Below are 20649 nucleotides of genomic sequence, written 5' to 3'. Positions count from 1 at the left end.
AGATGCGACAATTTTGCTTGTTGACGAAGCCACCGAGGTGGAAATGGGCCTCATCTCTCAAGATGATTTGCATTTGATTCACTCAAGTGAATTTTAATTATTTCAATGCGTTGTTGAAGCGTGTATCGATCCATTTTTATTAATGGCGTAGTTTCTACTTATCAAATGTCAAAAAATAACAGCTTAAAAAGTAACATCTACCGAAATAGCGGGCTATTCAAAATAACACCTCTTATTGGAAAACCCTGTATTATTATATTTCCGGTTCATGATGGTGGTCGTTTTAATGGTTCAGTAAAGATTATTTTTTCAAATGTGAAATCGTCTTGTTTCTTTGAACTGTCTTATTCGCAATACTAGTTTTATTTGTAACTACCTGTCGGGCACCCGGCGTTGCTCGGAAATATGAATGGTTCGGAGTAAAGTTATGACCAAACATTTATTATTTTTTTTTATTTAACATTATAAATGATAACAATATGCAGACTTATATACATATACATAATTTTTTCGTTATAATTCTATTTGTCCATAAGTTGAGCTCCAGGAGCTCGTTATTATTCTATTTGTCCATAAGTTGAGCTCCAGGAGCTCGTTATTATTCTATTTCTCCATAAGTTGAGCTCCAGGAGCTCGTTATTATTCTATTTGTCCATAAGTTGAGCTCCAGGAGCTCGTTATTATTCTATTTCTCCATAAGTTGAGCTCCAGGAGTTCGTTATTATTCTATTTCTCCATAAGTTGAGCTCCAGGAGTTCGTGTTTATGGAAGGAGTCTTTACATTTAGTTCTAATGATTTTTTAAACATTAGAACTAAATAACTACATAAGTATATTACTGATAAAACTTTTGTACAAAACATAGTAATTACTTTTACGATAGGTTATTTTGTATTAATATTTTTTAGTGTTCTTAAATTAAAAGCATTTGTTTGTGTATGGAAGATATGTTTCATTTGATTGTGTGATGCCTTCCTGCTTTTTCTACAAATCTCTTTCACATCATACATTCTTCTTACACCTTTTTCTTCGTTTATCACGTACGCCTTCATTTTACCACAAATAATTGTTAAATTTCCATGGTTTTTTGTTACAAATGCGTTTGATTATTTAACTTTATTGCAAAACGGAAGATGTTTTTTGACGATCAAAAAAGATTTGACTTCTTAATAATTTGCAATCAAAAAAATATTAGTCTCGATTATTTTATTGGGTTAGCCAGCGCTATGTATCCCACTGGGCACAAATAACCCCTCTGTCGCGAGGGATGAATTTGGAAGGGTTGATTTTCCTCCCCTCAGGAATATGGAAAGTGGAAACTCCACTTTCAAGCTTCCCTTGTTAAGCTTTTACACCGAAATTAACTGAAAATTTTACAAGGGCTTTTGAGGCGTAGAGTCCCATTTCGTATTTCAGAGGTTTTTTATTTAATTTTTCATATAACGGCCTACATTCTCTATTCAACCGAGAGACGATAAATTGATCAAATAAAACAATGGCTTTGTGTGATGTTATTCTCGGTATACCGAGCTTGGATATTACAACATTATTTTTTATAAAATAATTACTATGTGCCTTTGGCTATGATCTGTTATACCGCAAGTTTAGATATCGAAAAACAGACAAAAAGCAACCTTAAAGATCTAACGGAGACCTGTTTTATTTTTCGTGGTAACTAAGATCTACTCTATATGTATATATATATAAATATATATGTGGGAAGCATAGAATGAGGACAGTTTTTCGAGCGCGCCCATACTTCGGGGACATTTGTATAGTTTGGGGACAGGCCCAAAGTATCATTTTCCATTATATACGCAACGCATAGAATGAAGCCAATTTTAAAATTATGCAGAAGGCATGCTTTGAGCCATACATTACTAAAATATCCTATCTTGTTTAAACGATTACCCATTTTTAATGTATCACCTGACTGTACAGTGGAACTTAAACTTAAAACTTGTAAACCAAAGGCAGGGGAGCTATGTCAACACCCGGTTGGGCAGCGTCGTGAGGCGGGTAGTTCCACTTGTATTTTTTTTTCCTAAATGCGTTAATTTAAAAAGTAATGTTAGATATTTTACAATAAATTATATAACAAGCTAATAATAATTTTAATATAACTTTCTGACGTACTGCTTCTATACAAAATTACACATGCTTCAGATACACCAAACATTTTATCCCAAATTAACATCAATATACCATCAAAAAAATCAACAAGGAGGATGAAATACATTTTCTATAAAGCCTACCATACAAATACAGGATATTTCTGCCCTGTACCGCGAACATTGAGAAATGAAAACATTATACATGGCTCTAATAATGAAATATACATTTTTAATGACCAATTTAAACAATTAAAAAAAAAACTTATTACCAATAATCATATTAAGCTGATATTGTGATGAAGCCCTTTATTCAAAGGAAGCAATATTGTACTTACCTAATCAGTGTCTCACCAGTACAGGTGTAACAATAACAAATCGATTATGAAAATATTTGTATTTACCTTTTACCCATTGTTATTTGTCATTTACTTCTTCATATTTAGCTTATTCATTTTGTTACTATTTTTGTTATTATTATATATTTAAACATCAATGTATGTAAATTTTTGGGCACCATGCCTGTTTTATGTACTTAAATAAAAAAATAAAAAAAATATTTTTATTTTGGTACAATATTTTTTTTACATTTCATAGTTATCCTGTAATGTTGGCCTCACTGGGTGACTTACCCGTGCTGAGGCCTTCATTTTATAATATGAATATAAATAATAATATTATGAGATGTAGGTACTCCCATAACCGGACCGGTCAGTGGCTGAGTTGACATGTGTTTTCAATTCTTCGGCTGGCTACTCCATCACAACATTAGCTAAATATTCTGCTTACTGTGGTGGTAGTAGGGGATTTTCGAATATTGTCAGGTTATTCGTAACCTGTTATGTTTTTTTTTTTTTTCGATTTCACTTGAAAATTATTATTGCTTTCTTTTAATTTAAAGTTTTTTTTAGATAAACGTGAATAAACACCCTCAAAGTGTGGTATGAGCGTTGAACACTGTCAGCCTTACTAAACAAATTTAGTGTAAACGTGGTCAAAGGTTTTAGGTTACAGGAGCCATAGTTATAAAAATAAATAGAACAAAGTGTCGCATGATTATCCTGCTGGGCAGGGTCTCCTGTTTGAAGTAACTAACTAACCATTACGCCGCTTCCCCGCAGGGGTAGGCAGAGAGGACGGGCCTTGACATGGCCCTACCCAAGTATCTGATTCACTTGATCGTGCCATGTCTTCCTCGGGTGTCCTAATATTCACATTTGCGTAATATATTCTGCTTATACTTCTTCCTTCGCTCATTTGCTCTACATGCCCAATTCATCTAAGCATTCCTTTCTTAATCTTACTCATTACGCTTACATCCGCCTTGCACTCTTTGCGGATCTCCATATTTCTCACACGATCATACATTGTTTTACCACACATACGCCTCAGGGATCTCATTTCTATAGCATCCAGTCTACTTTAATCCTTTCTTTGCCAGTTCCATTCCTCACTTTCACACATCAGGATAGGTGCCATCACTCCATTGTGGACTGCTATTTGTTTGGAGTACTGTAAATAATATATTAAAAGTGAAACAGATCTTAAATCAGCATCAAATAATATACATAATAATCCCAAAATTAACATACGTAATCATAAATGTACTTTTCTAAACTATTTATGTTAAAAATGTAAATAAATAATTTATTTACAGATATTGTATACAGTGTCATTGAATTAAACTTTGAACATTAAATTTAAATAATCAGATGTGAATAGTAAACAAAAGAAAATAAATCGTATAAATGAAAATATATTTATAGATAAACGAATATATAAATACAATATTTACTATTCGCCAGCACAAAAATGGATCAACAAACAGATTATTTAACATCTAGCCAGCATAAATAAGGTGATTTATACTTGTAATTTTGCTGCTTGTTTTTAAATAAATTTGAATACCATATACAGCAATAATGAATAATTCAGTATCGCATTGCAAGATAGTAGTTGATATGTATTTTTACAAAATAATGTCCATAATCAATATAATCATGTGCCCTAAAAGGTCCCGAGCAAGGATGAATGCTCCCGGCTGTCACGAGTGTTCCAATTTCAAGCTGAGTTGACACGGTGACTGATTGGTCGGATCGCGGACCAATAATAAACGAGATGGATTTAAATAACGATTAAATCGGTTCCGAGAAAAATATTATGATGTTGCTGATTCCGCAAATTTATGTAATGCTATTTTTGCGTTTCGCAATTACCTACCTTGTTATAAATCTAATACATAAATTTGGATGTATGTATTTAGGTAGGTGTGTATCAATACATGTTTCATTAATACGCATGAGATATAGAATGAGATACGGACTTGAATTAAAGATAAAACGATGTAGTTTTTTTAAAATAGTAATTCACTTCAGCTTGATCCCAGAGGTCAATGGAAGCCGCAAAATGTAAAAAATGTATAAAAAGTTGAAACACTAAGGGCTTAACAGAATTTACAAGCCCAACTCTTTAATAAAAAAATTCAAAAATTCGAGCAAGACCGGGTACATCTCAGCTAGTGTGAACTAGTTTGGAAGTGTATTTTAGACGGTAACCCGGATAAAAAAGAACAGGTGCAAAAAAGAACATCGAGGAAAAGCGATTAAAAATTAAGAAAATCTAATCAAACCTAATCTAACCTAACCTAACCTAACGTAACCTTACCGATCCTTATCTATTATTTTATCATTGGTCTGTTTTAACCGGATAACATAGTTTAGTATGTAATCTATAACATCAAGTTAAATACACAATCTACAACTACAAGTTAAATACAACCTAACCTAACTTAACGTAACCTTAACGATCCTAATCTATTATTTTATCTTTGATCTGTTTTATCCGGATACTATAGTTTAGTATGTAACCTATAACTGCAAGTTAAATACAACCTAACCTAACCCAACGTAACCTTACCGATCCTAATTTACTATTTTATCATTGATATGTTTTATCCGGATACTATAGTTTAGTATTTAACCTATAACTAACTACAAGTTAAATACAACCTAACCTAACACAACGTATCCTTACCGATCCTATTTTACTATTTTATCATTGATTTGTTTTATCCGGATACTATAGTTTAGTATGTAACCCAAAACCACAAGTTACATACAACCTAACCTAACCTAACGTAACCTTAACGATCCAAATCTATTATTTTATCATTGATCTGTTTTATCCGGATACTATAGTTTAGTATGTAACCCAAAACCACAAATTACATACAACCTAACCTAACCTAACGTAACCTTTACGATCATAATCTATTATTTTATCATTGATCTGTTTTATCCGGATACTATAGTTTAGTATGTAACCTATAACTACAAGTTAAATACAACCTAACCTAACCCAACGTAACCTTACCGATCCTTTTTTACTATTTTATCATTGATCTGTTTTATCCGGATACTATAGTTTAGTATGTAACCTATAACTACAAGTTAAATACATCCTAACCTAACCCAACGTAACCTTACCGATCCTATTTTACTATTTTATCATTGATCTGTTTTATCCGGATACTATAGTTTAGTATGTAACCTATAACTACAAGTTAAATACAACCTAACCTTACCCAACGTAACCTTACCGATCCTAATCTACTATTTTATCATTGATCTGTTTTATCCGGATACTATAGTTTAGTATGTAACCTATAACTACAAGTTAAATACAACCTAACCCAACCCAACGTAACCTTACCGATCCTATTTTACTATTTTATCATTGATCTGTTTTATCCAGATACTATAGTTTAGTATGTAACCTATAACTACAAGTTAAATACAACCTAACCTAACCCAACGTAAACTTACCAATCCTAATCTACTATTTTATCATTGATCTGTTTTATCCGGATACCATAGTTTAGTATGTAACCTATAACTACAAGTGAAATACATACATTTCTATGTTTCCATTTTAGACTTAAAACTTGTTTCCTTTGAGCTCAAGAGCCAAGGAACTTAATAATAATAATAATTGGATAACTCGTATAGCGTCGTTTTTGTCAAAAACCCCCTCAAGGGCGCTGTAACCTTTTTTAAACGAACACTTTTTTACCTACCACATTAGAATTTTTTTCCTTATCGAATAAAAATATGCCCCTTCAAAAGTACGCCATCTGGATTAATGGAAATATTTTTATTTTATTTTTGAAACGTCTAAGAGGGATTGAATTCAATAATTCAAATCAAATTGAACATAGCTTATTTGGTTTAGACATGTTTATTTTCAATTTTGAACGTTGGATGTAGGTATGATAAATATTGTAGATTTAGCCATTGGAATAAGAATGGGCGTACGTTGATGAAAAATTGAAAATTCATGATAAACTGAATTTCACAAATCAATCGGTTTTTAAGGTAAATACTCTAAGGTACTACGAGTATAATTTTATGACATATTTTTGAATTTTTGCAATAGAGTTGCATCTATTTTCGTTGCGATTTTTAAGTATATTCGAAGTATATTCAACTATTTTTATCTCTCAGTAACTTTCCCAATAAATACAACTCTTTTATTTACGTTTATTCAAACATTATTTTAGTTTAAAAAAATCCATTATTCCACATTTTTTACATACTTAAGGCGATACAAGACTCTAATTACAGGAGGTTTTTAGAGGCTCACATTTAAGTAAAGTTCGACGAATTCGTAAATAACTTATCTTTTTTTTTAAATACGATACAAACATTTTTCGTAAACCCATTTGAAAAAATTATTAAAAACGTTTTTCAATTATGAAATTACTGATATGCATATAGTTTTATTTTTCTATACAATGAATTAACAGCTTCTCGAGGTTTTCATTTAAGTACATCTGAGATTTTCGTGATACGTTTATCAGAATTAATTTAAATAAATCCCCAGGAAAGATCAATTTTCTAGGCCGTTTAGAGCGAATTCGACCGTAGATCTGTCCAATACATCTGTCTTTTGTGCACGGCTTATTTGTCTTTAAGGTATTGTGTTGTCTTAACTGAAGGATTAATTAAGGAAGGATTAATTTTTTCACCACTAATTTAGTAATTGGATACATTTTTCTGTTTAAAACAATTTATTAGATAGGTAATCGGAAATTTTTAAGATATACTTTTAATTTTTTACTCATAATTTGATAAATTACAATTTTTGGGAATTCCTCAACTACCTTACTATGATACTCTATTCAGGTAGTCGTACACGGAAAAAAATGAGTATACGTATTTCACTAAAAAAACTCTTCAAATTATTCGTAATCCGAATAAAAAACGGGTTTGTGTGCAGTTTCCTGATAAACCTATAGTAAATTTCCAACACATCATGCAACTGTATTTGCCTTTATAACATACAATATTAGTATTTTTATGAACACGTTGATACCAGGTTCGTATTCTGATAAAAGTTTATTAGTAAAAATATCAATTCATTCATTAAGGGTCTGCAACCCCGTTTTTAACCGGATTACGAATAATTTAAAAAGTTCTTAATAAGTTAGCAATATTCAATATCAGTAAATGTAAGAAGTAGGAAAATAATATTTCGTAGAAACAAATAATAAAACATAAGGGAAAAGGACGTATACTTCTTTTTTTTTGCATTTAATGTAATGAAAATCATTTTAGAGCTGTCGGAAGATAAATAAATAACTCGGGAAAAAGAGTTGAAGCAAAAAATGAATAAAGCTGGGAATATTTATTTAATTTTCCATATTATGTTTATTTTATGATTCTTCCCACTTGTAAATGATAATTGTTTTCATAATACATAAATAAATATAGGTAACAAAAAATAATAATAAAATTTTTCAAATTTCACGGGTAAATTTAATCCGAATACGAAAGCAAGTGGGATGTATTATCAAATAAGATAAATTGTTCTCGAAAACGAAAGTAGTATAAACCAATTTGGAATGTACCAACTTCAGAATATGAATACGAAAATTTCCCCACATTATTTTACGAACATACATTCTTAATAGAAACGTTCAGACGATTATATTAAATAGGCTTTCTTGGTAAATTATGCCTGCTTTAACAAATAGATATATAGGTCATTTTATGTGAAAATATTTTCTAACATACAACTGATGTTTTTGTTGCTCATAATTGTGAGTAGGTACCAAAGTTCCAGTCTTTACGCAGAGTTTTTCAAAATATAATATAGACCGCGATCTCCCTCTTGATTTGAGGAAGAAAATTTTATAGACCTCTTAATAATATTGTAGATTTGTATAAAAATTAAATCCACGCCGACCGTCCTTCGTCTGCTCACACAGACATCCTTCTCTATATTAATATACAGATAGAAGATTAGATAGATAAGGATGTTGTTACTATAGTGTAAGTATAGCTATTTGACTAGCTTTTTCAGATATTTTGTTTTCTCAAATAAAAAAATAAAAGCGTTCTCATTTTTCTACAGCGCTGATTTTACTGATGATTTATAGATTTTTATATTTATAACTGAGTTAATTGGTTCCATGATAACTCAACACAGTGACAATTCAACACACTTTTAAAACGTGATATAAAGTCATTAGAAACGATGAATTTTTTTTTTAAAACTACCTATCCTAACCTACTTAGGGTGTATTTCACTATGTCGGGCTAAATATCTGACTAGCTATCCGTTGGCTGGCTTTAAAGATCAGAATAACTTCGTTATTCAACGGCGACCGTTTCACCATTGTTTCGAGCTTCCGGATAGATAACACTCGAAATAGTCTGGCAACATCGCAAAATGTTTGCAGTTACTCCATCTACTGCCACGGCTGTCATGCGTCACAGTCCGCACACCGCGAAGTGTGCATTTTTTTGGTTATGTTATGTTGATTATCAGGTCATTTTAGATAGATTCGTGTCGAATTAAAACATTGTTTCTTATTTTGAACACAATCAAATAATTCAGGATGGATCATACAAGCATTCAAATTCATTCAACAAAATTCGACTCACTTCTCAGCTGTCAAACTCGGAATGTTTTGACGCCATCTTTGATTCGAGGAATAGCTAACCTAACGTGAAGTTCGAGCACTGATTAGTCAAATCGAACTTTAACCCGAGCGTTAGCGTTATTCAGATATAGTGAAAACGAAAAAATGACTAATCCGCGGATTAGTGCTTAGTCAGAACATAATCAGAGATAGTGAAATACCCCCTTAATCCAGTTAATAAAGTTGTTTTTGTTTCATCACTTTCCATGACTTTATATAGATTGTGATGAATTATCATTGTGATGATTTATCCGGTCACCAAGTTAATTATTTGAAACATATTGATTAGATACTTGCTTTCCATAACACCAAAACACAATCCTACAAACTTGACTCCGTGGTCGAGGGGTGAGGCTCTCGACTTGCAAACGAGAGATCGCGTGTTCAAATCCCGGCGTGCGCAATAATTTAGTATTATTTCACAAATTACTATTACTGAAATAATATATAGTATGTTTGCGGCATGTAAGACCACCATTCAGAATTGAAACATTGCTCTAAATGGCGTTGACCGTGTTTGGTGACCAGTTCTGAATAGCCAGCTACTTCCCCACCTTCCACTCCTCGCTCACAACAAACCCCAATTAAGGATGACATAATCTCACACTGGCTCCAGGCGATTGGGAGCAGTTGGGACTCTTGTGTGGTTTAAAAAAATATAATTGTACACATTGGCACGTAAGTAGCATATAATTTAAAAAATATATTCTTCGTAATATTACTTGTAGGTATTTTTTTATCATGAAATCGTTATGAGTAAATTCATGAATAATTTAGATCATTTACGGCATACATAAATATGTATTATGATACTGATTTTTAACTAACTCTGCTGCCTAACGTGGTAATACAAGTTTAAGTCGATAGTCAAGTGAAAAGCGTTTTATGGCCTGAGGCGAATAAAAAATAGTTTTTATTACCCAAAAACCGTTTATTGTTTTTTAACTGTCTAACCGATTTTCCATTAAATTTTAAATTCAACATTCATAAACTCAACATTCATAAATTAAACATTCATAAAAACAAAATTCAAAAATTCAACATTCATAAATTCAACATTCATAAATTGAACATTCATAAATTCAACATTCATAAATTCAACATTCATAAATTAAACATTCATAAATTCAACATTTATAAATTCAACATTCTACATTTTAAAGTTAACATTCTATTGACAAATTAAATAAAAAATAATCGACATTGAAGATAAACTTTTTCGAAGCCCTATCACTCTGTTATCTACCAATACAAATAAAAGGCAACGTTTTCGTATATATGCCCCAAAAAACTCAAAAATCACTCGTTTCCGCAGAAAATTTTCTATGTTTGTTTGGATAATTTGGATAGACACAAAAATTTTCTCAAAGCCATTTATAACCCCGAGTAACACTGAATACACGTCATGTCATCAAATATCAAAGTCTATTTGTAAGTTCTATCGTTTTTTCTATTCAAGCTTTGTTTTATTTCAGTTGTATGAAGCCCCTGGCTAGTAACGATATTGAATTGAATTGAATTCCGTAAGTCTAAACTTAAACTTTAGGGTATATTTATATAGTATTTATATAATAATATATCTTGAATAGATCCTTCCACAGAACTTGAAAATCAAAATTAAAATTTGATGAATTGTTCGAATTCGGTGAAACAACACGTCCTTAAGGCGGTGTCTAGTAATTTATCAATTCGAAATAATGAACATATTATTACGCAATACGGTAAATATGATGTTCTTACCGGAAAAAAAAAATTTAAATATTTTTATTATTTATAAAGACTTAGCATTTATCAAAATTAAATCAGAAATATGACCTTTTTATGGCCGTCCTTTCGTATTGTTCAAAAAATATTTTTAAATTTTGAATATATCAAAAAATACCTTGAAGGTTTTTCTTCAAGACTTCGTTCAGAAATTTAAAAAAAAAAAAGAATAAGGTTGTGGTATAATTATTTCCTAGGCACTATCTTTAATGTTTTTGTAAATGCGGTTTACTAAACTTTGGTTAAATTTATTCTAAAAAAAGGAACGAGGAATAGTTTCTATTATTTTTGTCCACTTTTTAAAATTATTTTCACATTTTTAAATTACCATTTGTTTAAGAGTTTCGAGTTTATTAAAATAATAAATTATGTTGCCGTAAAGTGGCGACATTAATTCAGCTACAACGGCAGAAATTAGAACTGAAGGCTTATTTTTAAATATGTCAACAGATGGCGTTAATCACGGAACGACACTTGGAATTTTCAACAAAATCTTGCGTGTCATCAGTCAGCGAAGATAATACCTACTTGTATATACGAAGAAGTTTGCCAGTAATTTTTTATAAATTGACAAACGGTCTTGCTGTGCACGTGTTTATACATGTGTTAGTTTTCGACGTGGACATGCTCACACACACTTGTGTATATTATGTAAATATGTTTTGTCATTGATTTTGAGGACAGGCATCAGAGATGTTCATCGAGTAGGTTGATACGATTCGTCTTCACAATTTTTTATTGTATAAGTAAAATAATATTACATTTATTGTGAGGTGTGCTTAGCTGATTCTTATTTGGTACATGCTATATACGTTCATAATTTTTATTTCAAATTTAATGTACTTTACATACGATTTTTATATATTGAAGTGAAACTTCTTTACGCGCGTTATGCATTTTCAAGGACCGGAGTAAAACCGACTCATGACCGTCAAGTGACTCAAGGCCGATAACGCGACTAATTACCCTCGCAGATGTGCGTGACAAGTTTTTTTAGTAAAAAAACAGCCGTAAGTGAGTTTTTCAAAATTTAAAATTGCGCGGGACAAGTCAATTGAGGAGTACACGTCGTATACGCGGTTCTCGTCGCGCAAGATACCTCTCTTTGCGGTCTAGATGCAGAGTGTTCGACACTCGTTATGCAGGACCCGGGTTCGAATCCCATATTTTTATAATTTTTAATTTTTTTTTATCACATGCCACTTATAAATATGTGAATTTATAAGTAGCAATTTAGTAGTAATTTATTTTTACTTGTGTCATGACATTGTTTTTAACAATGCATTACATATTATTTACTTAGGCACCGTTGTTTTCTTCTATGATCCTTATTAAAAAAAGCTTACAAAAAGCATGTTTTTTTGTTATCCTTCAAAACATGCATTTTTTACTCTTGAATAGTCTTCAAGCACGTTTTTTTATTACGGTCAGAGCACATTGATGTACCTACCTATAGTATTTTTTATGTCAGCGCGGAGCCTTCTGCAATGGGAAAGTGTTTTAAAAAATCAAATATTGACATACAATATAAGTCAGTTATAATTAGTGACATCTTACGAATTTCAACAGAACTTTTTTAGTACAGAACTGTCTTTAAATGGCTAGTAAAACCTAGTTTCTCCGCTGGGGGGCATTGTTGTAGTTTCGTTCTGAACAGGGTACCTATTATACTTGGCCTTAATAATATATATTTTTGAATACAATTTTGGTGATTTCTAAACGAAAATCTTGCCTTGCCGGAGCACAGGGTACAGGGAGATAGGGTCCCATTAACTCAGTGGTAGAGCGGTGCAAGTCAAAGGTCCTGGGTTCGAGTCCTAGATGTCACCGTATCCTTTTCTGATTTTTCTGTTACAGATTTTCGTTTAGAAATCACCAATATTGTCTTCAATAATTAAATATTACAATTTGAGGTTTTACTCAATAAAGTTATTCCTAAAAATAAATATATATTCTCTCTCGTACTTTTTAAATTGTAGTTTATTATGTTCTTTTACAATCAAATATCAACATTTGGTTACCCCACACGTTTACTACATTATACTGTAATGAATTGGCTGGAATTAGCTTAGTAGGTATTATGTAGGTACCCAATTTGTAGAAACATTAATGTAACAATATTGTTCTCTCAATGTATAATCATTGTTATTTTTATTATTTTGTAAAATTATTAGTTAGGCTTGTCCTAGTGAGGTTAAATATTCTAACGTAAAAAATACAATATAACGAAACAATAAACAATATAAGTATCGCAAATGAGGTGACTTAGGATGGGTTGTTTCGGAGAATTTCTTAAAATTTTAAAGTTCTGTGGAAGATTTTTTCAAGATCTGTTATTATTTCAGTTCTGCCAAGCAACTAACTTATATTTATATATTAACAGAACTGGAATAGGACTTTCACAGAACCCGAAAATGAACGTTGAAATTCGATGAATTGTTCAAATTCTCCGAAACAACCCGTCCTTATACAATAGACAGTTTGAATGACACGAAACAGATTTTCGGATAAATACTGGCGGTAGATCCAGAGGGAAGATCCCCACTGGGCCACCCTATAAGGAAAATCTAAGGAATGCAACTCCAGATGCTGTGCAAGAAGCGACACAAATCAGGCATCGAGATATATCATATGGACATATTATGGGCAACAACTTAGAGACAATAGGCAACATAAAGATATCACTGGCTTTGGTCGGTTACAAGCGCTCCCCTGGTATCCGTGGGTCTCCAACTGTACTGCGCTAATTATTTGTTGCGTCTTCCGCTTATAATTAAGATAGTAGAAGGTTTTAAAAACGTCAGAATATTTTAACCTGCGAATGTTTCGTAATAATGATTAAAACTTCATTTTCAGATTTAATTTGAAAAAATAAATAATTGAAGGGGAAGTATTGAAAATAAAATAAATCATATTTACCATTAAACCATTTGAGGGGTTGATTTATTATACAGCCTTTTGAGTTGTCGGGGGTGTAGTGAATAATAAACGGAAGGATCAGGCCCTAAACTAGAGGAGTCAGTTTGTCTAATGGCTTATCTTTTTGACAAATGGCTCTGAATGCTGAGTCAAAAGGGCTGAAATCATCGTTAATTACTTTATTTATTACAAATACCTTTTTAATTCGAGTTTTTTATTGTTTTACTCGTTATAAATCGCCATCAAAGAGTGAGAGGATGTTTTTTTTATCATGATTTATTTAGTTAGAGAACGAGACTTTGGATACCTTATACCGTAATACCTTTATACCATTAGGGATTGTTTCGGGGTCGAAAGAAATTTGGAGTAAAGGTGAAAGTGAAGGATAAATAAAATCCTTAGAAAGCATATGTCGCTGGTAAATACGGCTTAGGTGATCTGAAATGTGAAATAAATCGAGGTAATTCAAGACAATACTGGTATTAGTTTAAAAAAATCATCCTTGATTTACTGCTTACATACTGTGGTTACAGTACAATATGTAGGAACTTTATTTATTCGCATGTTTAGATTTTTTATTTGAATATGGGGATGTAGTGAAACTTTTTAATAAATATGATAAATATTTATTATTGTAGAAAGCAATCACTTTGTGGTTTGACATATTTAATAAAATAAAATACTTTTTTGTTTTAAAACCACGATATTTATTAATTTAAGAACCGACCGCTTTCGCTTTACTTAAGCATCATCAGGGTACAAATTAATACTAAACGTATAGTTGTACGTTTAGTTTAGTTTAGTAAACGTACAGGGTACAAATTAATACTAAACGTATAGTTGCAAATTAATACTAAACGTACGTTTAGTATTAATTTGTACCATGATGATGCTTAAGTAAAGCGAAACCGGTCGGTTCTTAAATTAATAAATATCGTGGTTTTAAAACAAAAAAGTATTTTATTTTATTGATAAATATTTATAAATCATAGACATTAGAATGGACAGACAAGCCAATAAGGGAAAGGGAAAAAAACCAAGACTCGCAGAGCGCGGGAGGCTGCGTGACAATCTCCATCTCCGTGATTTGTCAATAAATGAATCTAACAGTATACCTGCAACTCGCATCGTAAAATCACTATTCAGTTTTCCAAAATATTGGTCCTTTTTATGATATCAGGAAAATGGCAGGCTGCGTTAAAAACTTCTAACTCTTTACATGACCTTACTTAAATATTTGGTTCACTTGATAATGCCATGTATTCATCGGGCGTTCCTGTCTTCTCCTACCATTCATATATCAACTTACTTAAAAATAGTTTTAAATTACACCCCCCCCCTCCCGCAAATATATAAGCACTTAAGTTTTTATGGACATACATTTTTAATTTAAAATATGGAAAAATAGTACATACATAATTATAAGAATGAAATATTACAATATCTGCACATTAGTCTGTTACAATTATAAACTAAAGGTTTTTTTAATAAAAAAATTTCTTCTTTCTTTTTCTTCTCAAAAATTTTAATTTTTAAAATTTTGTTTTACATTTTTTCAAAATTCAAAAACATATTTATTGCACAAAAAGAGTACAAAGGGTATAGCTTATAGGTTACATCCTATTTCTTCCAGCTAACCCAACAAATACACATTATATTACATAACCCAACAATTACATGTTAACAAATGCATGTAAATAAAAAATAAAAAAACAGAGGTATTTAATTTATGTAAGGTGTAGTGACAGTTGTTTAAAAGAAATGTTTTTAGTGTTAATTTAAATGTAAGTATGTCGGTTATTTGTTTGATGCTACGTAGAAGGTTGTTATATACTTTAATGGCCATGTAGTGTGGTCCTTTTTGAAAAATAGTTTTGTTTGCTTTTGGGATTAATAAGTTTTCTGTGAACCTTGTAGCGTGTTTATGTGTTCTGGAGGTGATCGTACTAACATTATCTCCACACATGAGGCCCTGGGGAAAATATTTCTCCTCACGGTCAATGTCATCTTTAAGGATACTTTGTAGGGGTTCTTTTAAAGAAAGGAAAGGGAGGAAATTCTGGGAAGGAAAAAAGGTATGAGGGATGGGGATCAGTGGAGTGAATCCAGTTGATGGGCAGATGCATCTGTCGCCAAGACCCGAACAAACCTCATCCCATGAACCCGGGCACCCCTGCTAAGTCACCAAACGTAGTGAACCACTTGGGGTGACCTATTGCAGAGGTGTTGGTTATCCAATGAATGGTTAGCAGGGAAGCTAAATTGTAAATAATTCCGCCAATATTACCATTTTTCGTGCTATTTGTTTAGAGTATTGTTTTTATTGATTTTTTTTCCTTTGTTGTAATGCTTTTATAATTCCCACAATCACTTAATAGTTTGCAGAATATTTAACAAATAAAATAACATATTTTACTATCATAATAATGGCATTCTTTCCAAGAAACTTAATCTAGAATCTAGAATAATATTATTTCCCGCAACAATGAAAATTATTCTCCCAGGCTTTCAGAGGCTTCACAAAAATGCTGATTTATTGTTTTTCTTATTTTCAGGAAAAGAACTGGAACGGAATCCGGCGATAAATATTTAAAAAGCAGTTTAAAATAAAGTGTTTTCTTTAAGTTACCAAGAACATAATAATTTTACCTATTCAGTATATTTTATGATAAAATATAGGTCATACAGTGAATAAAACGACTACAGTCTCTTCTCATAAATATTCATTGTATATTGCAGATTGTACATGACTACTAGTATTACACATGATACATAATATTCTTTGTATATTTTATATTGTTATTCCGATAACTAATATTACAAATGATACATAATATTCATTGTATATTTTATATTGTTATTCCGAAAAGTAGTATTACACATAGTACCTTAATATTCATTATATATTTTATATTATTATTCCGATAACTAGTATTACACATGATACCATAATATACATTGTATATTTTATATTATTATTCCGATAACTTTTAACACAATATTATAATATTTTTTCTTAAAACCGTAAATTAAATATTTCGCTCAAATACAAATTAAACGTCACCCCGTATCCCGGGAAGGGCAGACAGAGAGGATGGACCGCCAGACAACTCTGTCTTGGTACACACTTCTTGCTTCATTCACATTACCCGCCTCACTAGACGATGTCTGTTCTGGGATGGATAGTATAATATCGGTTCACTTAGTCATGCCATGCTCATTCCTCTTGTTTACCGAACTTTAAAAAAAAAATATTTGGAATTTATTTTCAGTAATGAATGAAGCGGAAACTAACCCACTTCCCGAAATTCGATCGAGTTGAAACTCGGCAAAAAGACTTGTTGTTGGTGACAATGCATTCTATAAACTTTTGGTGGCGATCACGTTTACAAACGCGGACATGTATGCATTTCTCTAAAAACGCATGGCATTACAGTTAATACACGAAATAAATGTCGGCTCTACCCGATCGGCATTTGGCGAGGTTGGCGAAGTTGTAAGAAATCGAGATCCTCGATAAAACAATTTTTAAATAGATGTATCATAGTAACAAATTGTGTTTTTTTTTCTTCTTATACGTATAAAATTTACGAAGAAGGTGTTCGCAGCGAAATATTAAAAGTAAGATTTAAAATTGATTGATTTTAGAATAATATCATACATAAGTGTTGCTTTCACTTTTTTAAAGAAATAAGCCCAACAATTAATACGTAGATATTTAATTTTATTTGAATACCTTTTGTTAATACCTTTTGAAGGTCTATCAATGTAATAATTAATCATTTAAGAAATACTTATAAATGTTATCGAAACATGAAACACAACAAGACACAGAAATCAAGAAAGGTATTGCGAGCTTTACCTCTTATATTTTGGGACTCGTTCCATTTCATGTTTCATTTTGATTTATTAGTATTACCCACTTCTTCAATAATTATAGATATTAACATTTAATTTATGGCGTATAAAATAAATTCTTTACGCCGTAAATCAAGTGGAAAGCAATTTCATTATTGCAAAATTAATTAGAGCTTTACAACTGCTTTATATTAATAATTGGAAGGAATCAAAGGGAGATATTTCTATTGACGTCAAACACATAAAAAACACGCTCAATCGTGGAAATTTTTTCATCACAAAGCTAAGATTAAAAAGTGAAATGAATCAGATTCAAAATAAAAGCATACGGTTTATTTTCTTTTGTCGTTCTAATTGGTTTTTTTATTACAATTGTTTAATTTTGGGCAAAATTCGACAAAATATTTATCATGTTTGTTTATTGAACAATAGATAATTCCATATTTTTCTAATTATTTTTTTTCTTTAAAGCAAAGCTAAATGTTAAATCCATTATTTTGATTAATCTTTATAATTAATTGGTGTACATTAGAATACCAAAAAAATATACTTTAGATAAATTGAAGGTTTTCCTTGAGTAGAATACAAATAAAAAAATTAATTTACTCAATATAAAATAGAAATGTAAGCTACTAAAAAAAATATATTTTCAATGGAAATAAATGAACGCGTAAAGAAAACAACTTTAAAAAATAATGTATTATTATATATAAAATTATCTGTGATAGTTTCACTTGATTAACCTTTTTGCTTTCTTATAAAATAATTTACAAAATAAATAAAAACCAGTTTTGTGCTTGAAATCAAACTTTTCTAGACTCCGTTTGTCAAGCGATTTCAATGCCTATTATCTACAATATAAGGTATGCCAAATATATACAAATTTTCGGCTTGTAGCTTCCTCTTAATACCGAATTACTTGAAACGTTCATACCTTCCGAGGATTTTAATTTTGTATATAAGTATCTACACATTATATATCTACACATTATTACACCACCTTAACTTAATATATATAACGCATGGTGTTAAGTAACTAATTTACACTATACTGACTTACTTTAACCAGTGGTTCCTGACATATTTGGAATGAACAAATGTTAATAAAAGTCTCCGATGACGTTTTCGTTTTTTTTTTCTTTCACTTGTTGTCACTGGTCACTCGGCCAAGTAATCTCTAGACCATATCTATTTGATTTACTTTTTTTAGTTGAAAAAACAACCAAAAATGTTACCAGAGATCAACATTTCATTTACTACGACGAACAGGAATCACTTGTTAAAGTAAGTTAGGTTTGTCTCTGAACACTTATGGATAATAACATTTTTCTTTCTAATTACTATTTACTTCACTAAAACATTTTAATTTATTTATCCTTAATAATAATTACGTCAAATATTTACCCCCTTTCAACTAAATAGTTCATTACAGTGTTTCCCAGATAAATAAATAGTTACAAAGCTACATCCAATAAACAATAATTAATGTGAAAAAAACAATATCAGGCCTTAATTCTCACTGTTAAGGGGTGAATTGGAAGGCAGCGGAAGTGAACAGTGTAGTGGAAAGGAACCGGAAGTAGTATTGGTAATCGCGATCCTGAAGACGCGGGAACGACGACCGGAAGTGTTGGAGGTGGGTGATGACCGGAAGAGGCCTCGCAGGTGGCCGCTTCCTGCCATGGCGGCTTTGGATCAAGGTACGTAAGATTTTATTTGTTTTCTTGTCAAAAACTTTATTTTATTTTATTTACGATGTAGGTGCACAATAAACGGTTATATATAAAATGATCGTATACAAAGGATTGGAATCAAATGATCGTAACTTTCAAATGATCATAAGCAAAATGATCGCAAGTTAATAATTGATCGCAAGCAAATAATAAGCAAATGATTGTAAGCAAATAATAGTGTAATAAGTGAAAAGATTGTACGATAATTTACACAGTAATGTACACTTTTCACTGAAAAATATATTTAAATGCATTTTAATAATTGTCGTTATCATATTATATGCTGGTTTTACAGTGTATATATAACGGAATTCTAAATAACAGCTTAAAATACACAATATATAATATATGTTAATAAAATAGTGCAAAATTTATAATCAAATGGCAATTTACGAAATGCGCCTATGATCAAATGATAAATACGTTATTTTTAAATGCGATCTGTTTGTTTACGATCTTTTTGCTTACGATCAAAACATCGGTTACCACAGTATACAAGGGTTGACATTTAAAAATATATTATTTTTTTACTACCCTTACTGGTCAAGGCCTAAGGCTCTCGAGACTAGCAAGCAAGAGGTAGCGGGTTCAAATCCTGGCATGAGCAAGTAAATTTTATTTGAATAATTTGTGTTATTACCCAAATTTCTCATTTAAAATAATATATAGTATGTTTGCGGCACGTTCCTGAGTGGGAGATACTCTCAGTATCGCCCGGGTGTAAGACCGCTTACAGAATTGAAACGTTGCTTCAAATGGCTTTGGCCGTGTTTGGTGACCAAATCTGAATAGCCAGGTACTTCTCCATCTTCATCTTCCCATCTCCTTCCCCTACCCACTTCTGCAGCTTCAACACATACCCCAATTGCCATATTCTCACTGGCTCCAGATGGTTGGGAGCAGCAAAAAAAACTACATGACAAATGATAAATTAATACCAACCGTCCGATAACGGGGTTCAAACAAAAATACTTGGTAAATAAAACAATTAGTACTTACTTACAAAAATAACAAAACAAGAGACAATAAAATTCTGGGGCTGTCGCTATCTTGCCACTAAAGTGAATGTTATATTATAGTCGACACATTCGCACAAACAAGTGATAGGAAAAGGTTCAGGGTGTCGATTCTCCAATCCAGGCCGCTTGCAATCGCCGTCGACAGTACATACATTGGTCGACAACTTATTTTTGAGTCTCGTCGAAGGTACATAATTACATACACCAAACGTCAAAAGTCATTCCACACTCACTCGTTGTTCGAGTGGAATGACTTCGTCG

At 31.5% G+C, this 20649-nt stretch overlaps 1 protein-coding gene across 4 annotated transcripts in view; it reads left to right on the top strand.

Annotated features, from left to right (window-relative positions):
- LOC149412846 (calcium/calmodulin-dependent protein kinase kinase 1) overlaps positions 1 to 20649 on the top strand; it is a 561749-nt gene that overhangs the window by 149675 nt on the left and 391425 nt on the right. Inside the window, exons 1-2 of one of the 4 annotated variants that reach the window (XM_089645634.1) lie at positions 16465 to 16506; positions 19059 to 19336. The exons of 2 other annotated variants lie outside the window; for them this stretch is intronic. In XM_089645634.1, the coding sequence (XP_089501760.1) occupies positions 19318 to 19336 (19 nt within the window). In that variant the 5' untranslated portion in view covers positions 16465 to 16506; positions 19059 to 19317. Of the gene's footprint in view, positions 1 to 16464; positions 16507 to 19058; positions 19337 to 20649 lie in introns of those variants that run through there. One more of the 4 variants, XM_089645633.1, reaches the window with a different exon arrangement.

The sequence above is a fragment of the Hesperophylax consimilis genome, chromosome 22 (assembly GCF_061612785.1).
Source record: "Hesperophylax consimilis isolate HC1 chromosome 22, BYU_Hcon_1.0, whole genome shotgun sequence".
Classification (NCBI taxonomy): domain Eukaryota; kingdom Metazoa; phylum Arthropoda; class Insecta; order Trichoptera; family Limnephilidae; genus Hesperophylax; species Hesperophylax consimilis.
Note: the sequence above shows the minus strand (reverse complement) of the source record. Positions and strands in the feature narration are given on the sequence as shown.